Consider the following 15164-nt stretch of genomic DNA (forward strand, 5'->3'; position numbering starts at 1 on the left):
CCTCATATCAGGGAGATCACATGACAGTTGTCTTTCTCTGAGTTATTTCGCTAAGCATAATACCCTCTAGTTCCATCCATGTCATCCCAAATGGCAAGATTTCATTTCTTTTGATGGCCGCATAGTATTCCATTGTGTATATATACCACATCATCTTTATCTATTCATCTGTTGATGGACATCTAGGTTCTTTCCATAGTTTAGCTATTGTGGACTTTGCTGCTATAAACATTCGGGTGTATGTGCCCCTTTGGATCACTACGTTTGTATCTTTAGGGTAAATACCCAGTAGTGCAATTGCTGGGTCACAGGGTAGCTCTATTTTCAACTTTTTGAGGAACCTCCATGGTGTTTTCCAGAGTGGTTGCACCAGCCTGCATTCCCACCAACAGTGTAGGAGGGTTCCCCTTTCTCCACATCCTCGCCAGCATCTGTCATTTCCTGACGTGTTCATTTTAGCCATCCTGACTGGTGTGAGGTGGTAACTCATTGTGGTTTTGATTTGTATTTCCCTGATGCCGAGTGATGTGGAACACTTTTTCATGTGTCTGTTGGCCATCTGGATGTCTTCTTTGCAGAAATGTCTGTTCATGTCCTCTGCCCATTTCTTGACTGGATTATTTACTCTTTGGGTGTTGAGTTTGATAAGCTCTTTATAGATTTTGGATACTAACCCTTTCTCTGATATGTCGTTTGTAAATATCTTCTCCCATTCTGTCAGTTGTCTTTTGGTTTTGTTAACTGTTTCCTTTGCTGTGCAAAAGCTTTTGATCTTGATGAAGTCCCAATAGTTCATTTTTGCCCTTGCTTCCCTTGCCTTTGGCGATGTTCCTAGGAAAAAGTTGCTGCAGCTGTAGCCGAAGAGGTTGCTGCCTATGTTCTCCTCAAGGATTTTGATGGATTCCTTTCTCACACTGACGTGCTTCATCCATTTTGAGTCTATTTTCATGTGTGGTATAAGGAAATAGTCCAGTTTCATTTTTCTGCATGTGGCTGTCCAATTTTCCCAACACCATTTGTTGAAGAGACTGTCTTTTTTTCCATTGGACATTCTTTCCTGCTTTGTCAAAGATTAGTTGACCATAGAGTTGAGGGTCTACTTCTGGGCTCTCTATTCTGTTCCATTGATCTAGGTGTCTGTTTTTGTGCCAGTACCATACTGTCTTGAACATGATAGCTTTGTAATAGAGCTTGAAGTCTGGAATTGTGATGCCACAAACTTTGGTTTTCTTTTTCAATATTCCTCTGGCTATTTGAGGTCTTTTCTGGTTCCATATAAATTTTAGGATTATTTGTTCCATCTTTGAAAAAAAAAAAAAAAGGATGATATTTTCATAGGGATTGCATCAAATGTGTAGATTGCTTTAGGTAGCATAGACATTTTCACAGTATTTGTTCTTCCAATCCATGAGCATGGAACATTTTTCCATTTCTTTGTGTCTTCCTCAATTTCTTTCATGAGTATGTTATAGTTTTCCGAGTATAGATTCCTTGCCTCTTTGGTTAGGTTTATTCCTAGGTATCTTACGGTTTTGGGTGCAACTGTAAATGGGATTGATTTCTTAATTTCTCTTTCTTCTGTTTTGTTGTTGGTGTAAAGAAATGCAACGGATTTCTGTGCGTTGATTTTATATCCTGACACTACTGAATTCCTGTACAAGTTCTAGCAGATTTGTAGTCTTTTGGGTTTTCCACATATAGTATCATATCATCTGCAAAGAGTGAGAGAGTTTGACTTCTTCTTTGCTGATTTGGATGCCTTTAATTTCTTTTTGTTGTCTGATTGCTGAGGCTAGGACTTCTAGTATAATGTTGAAGAGCAGTGGTGATAATGGACATCCCTGCCGTGTTTCTGACCTTAGCGGAAAAGCTCTCAGTTTTTCTCCATTGAGGATGATATTCGCTGTGGGTTTTTCATAGATGGCTTTGATGATATTGAGGTATGTGTCCTCTATCCCTACACTTTGAAGAATTTTGATCAGGAAAGGATGCTGTACTTTGTCAAATGCTTTTTCAGCATCTACCGAGAGTATCATATGGTTCTTGTTCTTTCCTTTATTAATGTATTGTATCACAATGATTGATTTGTGGATGTTGAACCAACCTTGCAGCCCTGGAATAAATCCCACTTGGTCGTGGTGAATAATCCTTTAAATGTACTGTTGGATCCTACTGGCTAGTATTTTGGCGAGAATTTTCGCATCTGTGTTCATCAAGGATATTGATCTGTAATTCTTTTATTTTTTTTTAATTTCCTTTTATTTTTTAAAAAGATTTTACTTATTTATCTGACAGAGATCACAAGTAGGCAGAGAGGCAGGCAGAGAGAGAGAGGAGGAAGCAGGCTCCCCGCTGAGCAGAAAGCCCCACGTGGGGCTTGATCCCAGGACCCCGGGACCACGACCCGAGCGGAAGGCAGAGGCTTTAACCCACTGAGCCACCCAGGTGCCCCTGTAATTCTCTTTTTTGATGGGATCCTTGTCTGGTTTGGGGATCAAGGTAATGCTGGCCTCATAATATGAGTTTGGAAGTTTTCCTTCCATTTCTATTTTTTGGAACAGTTTCAGGAGAATAGGAATTAATTCTTCTTTAAATGTTTGGTGGAATTCCCCTGGGAAGCCGTCTGGCCGTGGGCTCTTGTTTGTTGGGAGATTTTTGATGACTGCTTCAAACTCCTTAATGGTTATGGGTCTGTTCAGGTTTTCTATTTCTTCCTGATTTAGTTGCGGTAGTTTATATGTCTTTAGGAATGCATCCATTTCTTCCAGATTGTCAAATTTGCTGGTGTACAGTTGCTCATAATATGTTCTTATAATTTTTGTATTTCTTTGGTGTTGGTTGTGATTTCTCGATAGAGTTATTTTCTAGTTATAGTCCAGCTGAGATCAAAGGGGTCAGTCCCATGAATTAGCCAGGAAATGCATTCTGGGCAAAAACGCATTAAGTATACAAGTCCTAAAGCATAAGAAGAAGTGGTATGCTTTGAAAAACATAAACGTGGGTAGATCTGAAGTTTAGCAAAATAAACTGCACAGCGATAAGCAATGAGGTTATAGAGCAGGCAGGGCCATGTCAGAATAAAACCTAAGCTCATCCCATCTAAGTCTAACAGGACAACACTAGGGGATTTTAAACAGATGAGTAAACCAATTCAGGACTTAGTAAGATCATTCTGCTGCTGTGGGAGAAAGGACAGCTGGTAAGCAATGTGAAAGCAAGGAGACCAGCTAGGTGTTATATTATACAGTTCAGGGAAATGACATTAGTTTGCACTGAAGGGTTGAGAGCAGAGAAAGATTATGGAGGACTAACAAGACCTGCTCATGTATTACTGGATGTAGAATATGTGAGGAGGGCAAAGAGGAAGTTTAGCTTTTCAGCCTGAACAAGTAGATGAATTACAGCATTTACTGCAGACTGGGGAAGGAGCAGGATTTTAGGGGGTGTGTTTATGGAAATCAAGATCTCCATTTGGCCTAATTTTGTGATGTCCATCAAGTAAACAGTTGAATGAATACAGGAATATATAACCCAGGGACGATTAGATAGAAAGATACTGAAAATTTAGAACCATGAGCTCAGTATTTAAAGTCTCATGATCAGATGAGGTCATCTAAGAAGCAAGGATGAAGACAAAAAAAGCAAGTGAGCAGTGCTTTGGAAAACTCTTAAATCTGATAGATATGGAAAGGCCAAGTGAGGTACAATGAAAATTAGGTCATATGGTATCACACAAGGAAGGAGAGGACTTAGAAGTGACCACTGGATTTTTGCAACATGGAAAGTGTCTTTAAGCCTAACATAAATGTAGTGGAGTTGTGCGAAGGAAAGTCCAACTGGAGAGCTAAAGCAAACAAGACAAGAGAAAACAGAAATCATCAATGAAGATAGTTCTTCAGAAGCTTGCTATAAAGGAAGCAAAGAAACAAGATCAAGGGAAGGGGTGCATCTTTTGGAAGACTGAACAGATTCCAGGATACTAATGAAATGACCCAGTACTGGCAATGTGAGAATTACCTATAGGAGTGAAGATCCTGAAAAGGCAAATGGTTTTGGAACTGTGAGTACAGGTAGAAGGGTTTGCATTTTAGAGAAATAGGAACTATCCGCCAATTTCAATTTCAATTTCAATTGAAACAAAAGGGAAGAAAAATATATGAGACAATATATATGAGACTTTAGAGGAAATATAATTACTGTTTATAGATGGTAAAATACAGCTTGTGACCATGCGAGGGAGAAAAAGGGGTAAAAGGAAGAAGTTAGATCCCTTTGCTTCTCCCATTCTTACAGCTTCTGTGGTAATACAATAACAACTTTCTCAACAGGTGGGGAGAAGCCAAAGGAATGGAAAACCATCTATTCTTCACAATAATACCAGCTACCCAACTGTGATGTTATTAACAGGCACACTCATTTTATGGCACTTCAGATACTGTGTTTTTTACAAATTGAAGATCTATGGCAACACAGTGTTGAGCATGTCCATTAGTGCGATTTTCCCAACAGCATTTGCTCACTTTCTGTCTCTGTGTCACATTTTGGTAACTCCTGCAGTATTTCACACTTTTTCATTATTATATTGTTAGGGTGATCTGCAATCAGTGATTAAGACTTGCAGAAAGCTCAGATGATGGCTAGTAATGGTAGCATTTAAGTATTTTAAAAGTATCATATGTATTTCTTTTAGAAACACTGTTACTGCACACTTAATAGACTATGACATCATGTGTAAACATAACTTTTACATGCACTAGGAAGCAAAAAAATTCATTTGACATGCCTTATTGTGGTATTTACTTAATGTAATGGTCTGGAACCTGTACTATATCTGAAGTATGACTGTATTTCTGAGTGTGATATTCCTTAACTTAACCCTGCACATCAGCAACACTCCACAGCTTAAGAAGAAAAAACTTCTTAGTATGACATGAAAAAGTTTATTATTATTCTGGGTATGTTCTTCCCAGTCTTTTTTCTAATGATTTTGTTTTGTAGCTAAGACTATTTGATAGATGTAGTATAGGTTATTTAGTATATATTAGATGCAGTATATTTAACCCTAGTGCCTGGTTCTACTTATTAACCTCAAAGGATTAAATACAATAATCCATATAAAGCAGTTCATCGGTGTCTGCATATATTAAGCATTTAATAATCATTAAGTACTATTAGAGGCACATCTAAAATAACTGGGAGTCCCTGGCCAGACTTATCAAAAAGAAAAGAAAAAGGACTGAAATAAATAAAATCATGAATGAAAGAGGAGATATCACAACCAACACTGCAGAAATACAATTATAAAAACCTATTAGGAGCAACTGTATGCCAATAAGTCAGGCAACCTGGAAGAAATGAATGCTTTCCTAGAAATGTATAAACTACCAAAACTCAGGAAGAATACTAAACCTAAACATTCAGACCCATAGCCAGCAAGGAAATTGAAGCAGTTATCAAAAATCTCCCAACAAACAAGAGCCCAGGGCCAGATGGTTCCCCAGGGGAATTCTAATTCTTTTGAAATTATTCCAAAAAATAGAAATGGAAAGAAGACATCCAAACTCTTTATATGAGGTCAGCATTATGTTTATCCCAAAACCAAAGATCCCACCGAAAAGAATTACAGACTAATATCCCTGATGAACATGGAAGGAGAAATTCTCACCAAGATATTAGCCAATAGGATTCCAACAGAACATTAAAAGGATTATTCTCCACAACCAAGGTGGATTTATTCTTGGGCTGCTAGGTTGATTCAATATCTGCAAATCAATCAATGTGAGACATCACATTAATATAAGAAAGGACAAGAACCATATGATCCTCTCAACAGATGCAGAAAAAGCATTTGACAAAGTACAGCATCCTTTCTTGATGAAAACACTCCACAGTGTAGTTTATACCTCAGTATCATAAAAGCCATCTAAATTAAAAGCCCACAGCAAATATCATTCTAAACAGGGAAAAACTGAGAGCTTTTCCTCTAAGGTCAGGAACATAACTGGGATGTCCATTTTCACAACTGCTATTCAGCATTGTACTAGAAGTTGTAGTCTCAGCAATCAGACAACAAAAAGAAATACAAGGCATCCAAACCAGCAAAGAAGAAGTCAAACTCCCACTCTTCGTAGATGATACTCTGGGGAAAACCCAAAAGACTCAACCCCTAAATTGCTAGAACTCATATAGGAATTCAGTAAAGTGGCAGGATATAAAAATTGATGCACACAAACCGGTTGCCTTTCTATATACTAACAATGACATAGGAGAAATTAAGTAGTTTAATCCCATTTACAACTGACCCAAAAACCTAAGATACCTAGGAATAAACCTAGCCAGAGGCAAAGGATTGGTACTTAGAAAACTATAGAACACTCATGAAAGAAATTGAGGAATACAAAGAAATGGAAAAATGTTCCATGCTCATGGACTGGATGAACAAATAACCGTGAAAATGTCTATGCCACCTAGAGCCATCTATACATTCAATGCAATCCTTATCAAAATACCATCAACATTTTTCACAGAGCTGGAACAAATAATACTAAAATTTGTATGGAAGCAGAAAAAAACCCAAATAGCCAAAGGAATGTTGAAAAAGAAAACAAAAGCAGCAGGCATCACAATCCTGAACTTCAAACTCTATTACAAAGCTGTAATTATCAAGACAGTGTGGTATGGGCACAAAAATAGACACATAGATCAATGGAACAGAACAGAGAAGCCAGAAATAGACTCCTAACTCTATGGTCAACTGATCTCTGATGAAGCAGGAAAGAATATCCAATGGAAAAAAAGACAGTCTTTTCAACAAATGGTGTTGAGAAAATTGGACAGCCACATATAGAAGAATGAAACTGATCATTTTCTTACAACATACACAAAAATAGACTTAAAATGGGTGAAAGACAGATGTTAAACAGGAATCCATCAAAACCCTAGAGGAGAGGGATGCCTGGATGGCTTAGCCAGTTAAGCATCTGCCTTCAGCTCAGATCATGATCCTACGATTCTGGAATCAAGTCCTGCATCAGGCTCCTTGCTCAGCGGGTAGCCTAGTTCTCCCTCTGCCTGCCACTTTCCCACTTGTCCTCACTCTCTCTCTTTTTCTCTGGCAAATAAATAAATTACAATCTTAAAAAAAAAAAAAAACCAAATCCTAGAGAACATAGGCAGCAACCCCTATGACCTCAGCTGCACAACTGACACATCTCCAAAGGCAAGGGAAACAAAAGCAAAAATGAACTACTGGGACCTCATCAAGATAAAAAGCTTTTGCACAGTAAGAGAAACAGCCGACAAAACCAAAAGACAACCAAGAGAATGGGAGAAGATATCTGCAAATGTCTTATCAGATAAAAGGCTAGTAACCAAAATCTATAAAGAACTTATCAAACTCAATACCCAAAGAACAAATAATCCAATCAAGAAATGGGCAGAAGATGGGAAAAGACATTTCTCCAAAGACATCCAAATGGCCAACACACCTATGAAAAAATGCTCCACATCACCTGTTCTATCAGGGAAACACAAATCAAAACCACAATGAGTTATTACCTCACACCAGTCAGACTGGCTAATATTAACAAGTCAGGAAATGAGAAATGTTGGCAAGGATGCAGAGAAAAGGGAACCCACCTACACTGTTGGTAGAAATGCAAGCTGGTACATCACTCTGGAAACAGTATGGCGGTTCCTTAAAGTTAAAAATGAAGTACTCTATGATCCAGCAATTGCACTACTAGGAATTTACCCCAAGGATACAAAGTAGTGGTCTGAAGGGGCATGCACCCCAGTGTTTATACAGCAATGTCCACAATAGCCAATATAGGAAAGAGCCAGATGTCCATCAACAGATGAATAGATAAAGATGTGTTATCTATATACAATTAAATACTACTCAGCCATTTAAAAAAAGAGAGAAAAGAAAAGAAATCTTGCCATTTACAACAATGTGGATAGAACTGGAGGATACTATGCTAAGCAAAATAAGTTAATCAGAGAAGACAATTAACAGATGATTTCACTCATATGTGGAATTTAAGAAACAAAACAGAGGAACATATAGGGGAAGGGAGGAAAAAATAACAAGATAAAATCAGAGAGGGAGATAAACTGTAAGAGATTCTTAATCAAAGGAAACAAAATGAGTGCTGCTGGGGGTGGGAGATGGTTGGGGATTGGGTAACTGGGTGATGGACATTAAGGAGGGCATGTAATGTAAGGAGTACTGGGTATTATGTAAGACTGATGAATCACTGAACTCTACCTCTGAAACTAATAATATACCATACATTAATTGAATTTAAATGAAAAAAAAAAAATTTTTTTTGAAGATTTATTTATTTATTTATTTTGACAGAGATCACAAGTAGGCAGAGAGGCAGGCAGAGAGAGAGGAGGAAGTAGGCTCCCTGCTAAGCAGAGAGCCCGATGCGGGGCTCGATCCCAGGACCCTGGGACCATGACCTGAGCCTCAGGCTTTAACCCACTGAGCCACCCAGGCGCCCCTAAATGAAAAAAATTTTTAAAAAATTTTAAAAGAGCACACACACACAAAAGAGTAATAAAATAATGGGGATAGAGAGGACCACCCATAAAGGCTTTCCCAGGTAAAGTCATAGTTAAGTGAAAACCTGAAGAATAAATATCATCCTGAAGGTTAAGAAAAGACGAAAATGCTTCTAAGAGAAAATGTGTCCAGTGTAAAAGCCCAGAGGAGAGAAAGATGACAACTTACTTAAGGAGCTGAAAGATATTTAATCTGGCTAGGGTACAGAGTATTTGGGAAGATGAAAGAGAAAAATAAGAAATATACCTGTAGAAATCAATTAAATAGTATTGTGGAAGGCCCTCTAGGGGGACATAAAGGGGTTAACGCAATCTGGTTTGTATTTTTGAAAGAACATAGACACCATATTAGAAGAAGGACTGCAAGGATTAAAAAGTGGAGATAGAAACTGGTTCCCAAACCCTTATAATAACCAAATAAGGTTATCAGTGGCAAGTAAACATTGGCTATAAAATTTTTAAGCACTTTAATACACATTCTGTATCTTCAAAAATCTTCTTTTCACATTCAATTCTTAACATAGTAACAGTAACAAAAAACCTTGATAATCATACCAGTACTCCTCTTCAGGGACCTTATCCAAAGGTGGATTCAGGCAGTAAATATGATAGGCCATGTTACATTCATCACATAGAAGCTGCATGTTAGGTTCCTGTTTTCCACCACATATATGACAGGAGCAAGAACGACATTTCTTATTTGGATCTCCACCACAAATGTCACACTCAGGATCATTTTTCCCTATTAAGAATAAATTTATAACAAGCCCAGTGTTAGGATCATTTTTACATCTATGAATCTTACAAAGAAAAACACATGAAAATAGCATACAGCTTTTTTAATAGAAAAAAAATACAAAGAATAATCAAGTGTGGGACTTTATGAATAAACGCCTAAGCTTCATTCTATACCATCAAAATAATAGGGATGAAGCCCATGCAGAGCAGCCATCTCTACCTGCAAGAGGATAATGTATACTCTTGCCTTTATTTTTTAATTTTTTTTTACTCTTGCCTTTAAAATTTGTGTTGACCAGACTGAGAGTTCCAGGGGCAATGCAGAGAACCCACCAGGGTACCATAAGGTATCTTCAGACTTCAAGGGAATACCACATTCTGTTGCACAAAGTTGTCTGGATCTAACTCCTTAATAAATAGAACTATTAAACATCATGTACTCTGTAGACCTAAATCTTTTCTTGAGTGGGCTAAACTAAGAGGGGAGGGCTGATTTTAAGAGTTAGCAAGCCCATTTTTGTTCCCATTCAAGCTATGCCCCCAAAATACTTTTTATCAGTAATAGAAATTAGTATTTCTAACTCAGTTGATTTTTATCTTATTTGTCAATTGGTTCAGAATTCTGGCACGTAAGAGGTGTAGCATTTATTGGCCCCCCTCACCTATCTAAATCCAAACAGCTTTTGCCAAAGTGTTTCCTTGAAATTGTAAGATATACACATGTACACAAAAAACCTTAATGTTCATAATACAAAAATTAATTTAAATGTCAAAAGAGAAATGGTTGGAAAGATTTTATTAAAAATAGGTACGTTTACAAGAACCATAATACAGACGTAATCAGGTATATGAAACACAAAGGGAAACTGCAGAATTTTATTTTTAAAACACAAAGATGAATTATGTAGATAATGGAAGATGTCTAGAATGATATACATTGTTAGAATGATTACTTCCTGGGAGTCCTTCATTTACATTTTTAAAATTATTATTTTGAAGGAGAGAGAATGAGAGGGGGGAGGGTCGGAGGGAGAAGAAGACTTCCTGCTGAGCAGGAGCCTTATGCGGCACTGGATCCTGGGATTCCAGAATCATGACCTAAGATGAAGGCAGTCACCTAACCAACTGAGCCACCCAGGCACCCCCTATATTAAAATTAATATTGTTCTGGATTTTGAATTTCTGACAAATGTACACAATACATTTGTGGGAAATTTACAATATCAGAACTGATGTAGCAATATGAGGGAAATGGGGAAACATACTGGAAAAATGAGAGAGGGTTAAGGGAAAAGGCACTAATTTCAGTATTGTCTGACTGGTCACAACCTATTCCTGCTAATGAATGGCAGATAAAATTCAGTTTCACTTCCACTAAGAGAGCTGTGACAACACGTAACTAATGGCTGTATAACAGACCTAAAAACATGCCTTTGACATGTTTAGATTTTTGGTATAGAGTGATGTGATCAAAGGCAATCCGGTTGTTGCTGTGAAATGATTTCTTTACATACAAATTTAAAGTTGTAGCTATAAGGTGATTAGTATTCGGCAGAGGACAGATATGGAGAATGAGAGAGAACAGAATACAGATGTACTAAGAGATAAGAGAAAGACAAAAAATCCTCATCTATCTTGGATTTGTATTGTGTTTTACGGAGAATGACTAACTTCACATTAAATAGGTTTACTCAGGGGCACCTGGGTGGCTCAGCTGGTTAAGCATCTGACTCTTGATTTTAGCTCAGATCATGATCTCTGGGTTGTAAGATCAAGCCCTACATCAGGCTCCACACTCAGCAGGGAGTCTGCTTAAGATTCTTTTTTTTCTCCCCCTCTGCCCCTGTCCATGCCTCCTCGTGCCTCTAAAATAAAATAAATCAATCTTTAAAAAAAAAAAAAAAAAGAAACAGGTTTATTCAAGTTACTTTTACTCCTAGGACATAACCACACCAGTAATCATACAGAGTATGCCTGAAGGCTATTAATTCAAATCTAGATATACCAGCATTGCAGTCTCAAAGAATGAGAATGGCTTAGACTAGTAACATGAAAGTCTATTTACTGATCTGTTAAAGGTATTGTCTTGCTATTACCTTGCACAACTGCGGTAAGAAAAAGTTAAGCAGAAGCCTTTAGTTGGGAGTATTTTTCCAAAACAATACTAGATATTGAGGCTCCTGGCTGGCTCACCAGGTAGAGCAGGCAACTTTTGGTCTCAGGGTTTTGAGTCCCATGTTGGCCGTAGAGATTACTTAAAAAAATAAAATCTTAAAAAAAAAAAAAAATACTAGATATTGACATGTAGCATAAAGTCAATAAATTACTTTCTCCAAAAAATCCAGAATGAAGAGAGTATGAGACAGTAATCTATTTGGAAAGATAGTGAGTAAGCCATGAATTAAAAGATCCCAAATCTACTCCTGCCTCCGTTATCTACTAGCTGTATGATATTAAGCAAATACAGTATGTACAATGAAATACATACAATTCTCACAATTGTTCATACCTTATTTATTACTACTCATATACTTATGGATCAACTGGCATTGTCAGACTCTACTCATATAAAAATAAGTCTCATTATTAAAAATCAATCTGGGGTGGCCACAAAATTACTGAGTGGGTTATTTGGACAGAATCTAATAGAGTCAAGAAAACAAAATGGCAATAAAATGCCAAGAAAAAACTTTTTTGAAAACAAATTTTGTCATTTGAGAAAAATCCATTAAGTCCACTAAACCAAAATGATCAAAATTGTTGTTTTGCAAATGTTTATATGATCTACACTCTTATACTTTGGGAAGTTATTTCCTGGTTGGTTAAAATACCAATCAAGTACAACACACGTAGTCTAAACCCATAAGAAAAATCCATACTTAAAAACTTTCCATCTGCCAATGACAGGGGATGAGCTCCAGGTTTCTCGATCTTAAAGATTTCATTTACAAATCTTATCTGGCAGTCATTTAATTTTCCTTCAGAACCCCTGTTTAAAAAAAAGGAGAAAAGTTAACTTTTGCCACCAAAATCTAAACCATAAACAATTAAGAGTCATTTCAGAAACCCACTGACTTTACTGATTTAAAACTGGGATTCCAGCTATTCTAATCACCTTGAGCTATTGTTTCCAATGGCAGGAAAAGTCCAACAGTGATTAGTTACTATTCAAAGTGTTAACTTTACTGCAATATTAGGAAAAAAAGTTAGACTTCACCTAGGTTATAAACACTAGGTTGAATGGTACTCTATGAATAAAAATAAAAGATTTAAACATATTTCCAGTAAATACAGTACGTCTCTGGGTTAAAGGTTACTTATTAAAAAGAAAGTCCTTCAGATTCTAAGCCATATTCTTCAAAGACACAATTTATACTTGTTTACACATGCTTCTTCAAAGTTTCCTACTATTATGTATCTACGTATAGACTTTTCCTTTTACTCTGTCAACATTGGTTTATATTCTGAAGCAATATTATTGGGCACATACAGATTTAGAATTCTTAAAATTATCTTACAAAATGTCTCTGTATCTCTAGTAATGCATTCTATATCAAAAGTGTACTTTTTTTTGGTTAGAATTTGCTTGATTTTTCCCACATTTTCACATGCAACACATTTAAACTTTTAATGTCAGATATTCATAAATGCAGAAAACTGCATAAATGTACAGTTTAATCAGTTATAAGGTATACATCCTCTAGTCACCGACCACAACAGGAGGCAGAAGAGTTTACCTCAGAAGCCCTTGGCATGCTCCCTCCTAACCTCAATCTCTTTTATTCCCTTCCAAGACTTGTATTTACCTTAATTTTCTTCAGCCTTATCACCTGTCTTCCTAAGCATATTATATAGTTTTGCCTGTGTTTTAAAGACTCTAATCCATCAATTACCACATTTGTTGTAGACCTTTCTTTACAATTTGTTGAAGAACCACCACCATTTGTCCTATAGAGTTGCCCAGTATCTTGATTCTGGTATCTGCATTCCCAAAGTGTAGTTTAAATAGGTTTTTTCCTGTTATTTGCATTTCCAATAAGTTGGTAGCTGGATCCAGAGTAGAGGTCAAAAACTCTGGTCTGCTGCCTGCTTTGTAAATAAAGTTTCACTGGAATACAGCTACACCTACTCACTTATGCATTCTCTATGGTTGGTTTTGTGCTACAGTGGCAGAGTTGAGTAGCTGTGATGGTGGAGACCATTTGGCTGTTAAGGGCTGGCCCTTTACACACACACAAAGTCAATCCTTGCATTTAGAAAGGCTTAATCAAAGCCAGGTTCACGTTTTGGTAAAACTATTTATAGGTCTATTCTCTTAGGAAGCACCCAGTTTATTTAGTTTTCTTTTCCTATAATGATAGCAGCCGTCGATACTCAATGCTAAGATTAATTCGCTGGGGTTTAGAAAGTGTCGATGTTCCAGTTCTAGCATTCTTTTCTAATTTATTTGCTAGACTTCAATAGAAAGAAACCTAACCTCATCAATTATTTGGTGACTCAGTGATACATCGTGCAAAAAATATGGATTAATTATTTTCTTTGGCAACTTTAAGAAATAGTTCCCTAATGTCCTATATAGCTGACCAATGAGTTTCTGCATTACTATGAATTCACGTACATATTTGAAATGTTTCAATCCATTTTAACTATTTTCCTTGTTGATATTCAAACTATCTTTGGCCAATAGGAACTTCCAGTTGACTTCCAAATTTTTCTGATGAGAAGTCAGCAGTCTTTGTGGCTTTCCTTGTCATCCCTAAGGCAAGATGTTTCAAGTTCATCTTGCACATTTTCTGTCCCTAGTCTGGGGTCCTATCTATAAGGAAGCCCAATTTCTTTTGGGTGGAAATACTTCAAAGCCATACTTCAGGCACTAGAAAAGCTTACTGCAACAAGACTGATCACTGTTTCAAGGCTTCTTCAGTGGACAGAGCTACAAAATTTAAGCATACACATGAATACACATACAAAATACTTCCTACGTTCACACAAATGCTTTGCTCAAAGTCAGAACTAAAGGGTAAATTTACTTTTTAAAAAACAATTACGTGTCTGTTTCTCCTACTTCCCTAATCAGAAAATACTAATTATTAAAGATACCAGGGATGTCTAAATTAGAGTGTTACATATATACTGCTTTGCTGTATCCCACATTACACACAAGACATTCTTACTAGTTGTCATCATGATTACTGAAAAGTTTTAAATCCTTTTGTGTTATTTCCACCCACATCCTACAGTTAGATCTATGATGTCAGATCCTAATAATCATTACATGCTATACTTTCTTCTTTGTACCTACTTTAGTCCTAACTTCTAAATGTAAAAATATTTTAAGATTTTTTTTACTTGTGTGAGAGACAGAGAGTGAGCGAGCGTGCACAAGCAGGCTACCCACTGAGCAAGGAGCCCGATGTGGGACTCGATTCCAGGACCCTGGGATCATGACCTGAGCCAAAGGCAGATGCTTAACCTACTGAGCCACCCAGCTGTCCCTAAATGTAAAAATATTTTTAATGTGTAATCACTGCACTTTATGTCAAATTTTCTTCAGTCACCTTGAAGGCCTGAAGCTAGTTCTCTAGAACATTCCCCAGGAAGTATTCATGAGAATAGCTACCCCAGTTCTTCCAAAGTAATGGCAGTTTGTCTCCAGCCTTTATTCTGAAGGCCATTTTAGACTTAAAACCCTTGGTTCATCTTTTCTCGATTCATGAATGTCTTTCTGGGATACTTTCCTTAAAAGGAATGAGGATAACATCCTTACATTTTTTTCTTTTTCTTCTAACTTAGTATGTAATTTGACATCAATGCCTTTTAAAAAGAAAAAAATTAAATGTACTGAATCCCTGGAT

The 15164-nt window shown here is 36.9% G+C and overlaps 1 protein-coding gene across 1 annotated transcript in view; it reads right to left on the bottom strand.

Moving 5' to 3' along the window:
• Positions 1-15164, bottom strand: part of UHRF2 (ubiquitin like with PHD and ring finger domains 2) — an 84758-nt gene that overhangs the window by 21068 nt on the left and 48526 nt on the right. The window contains exons 5-6 of the mRNA XM_044265704.1: positions 12189-12298; positions 9127-9313 (exon numbers count right to left, since the gene is read on the bottom strand). Of these exons, the coding sequence (XP_044121639.1) occupies positions 9127-9313; positions 12189-12298 (297 nt within the window). The remainder of the gene's footprint in view (positions 1-9126; positions 9314-12188; positions 12299-15164) is intronic.

This window comes from Neovison vison, chromosome 9 (assembly GCF_020171115.1).
Source record: "Neovison vison isolate M4711 chromosome 9, ASM_NN_V1, whole genome shotgun sequence".
Taxonomy (NCBI): domain Eukaryota; kingdom Metazoa; phylum Chordata; class Mammalia; order Carnivora; family Mustelidae; genus Neogale; species Neogale vison.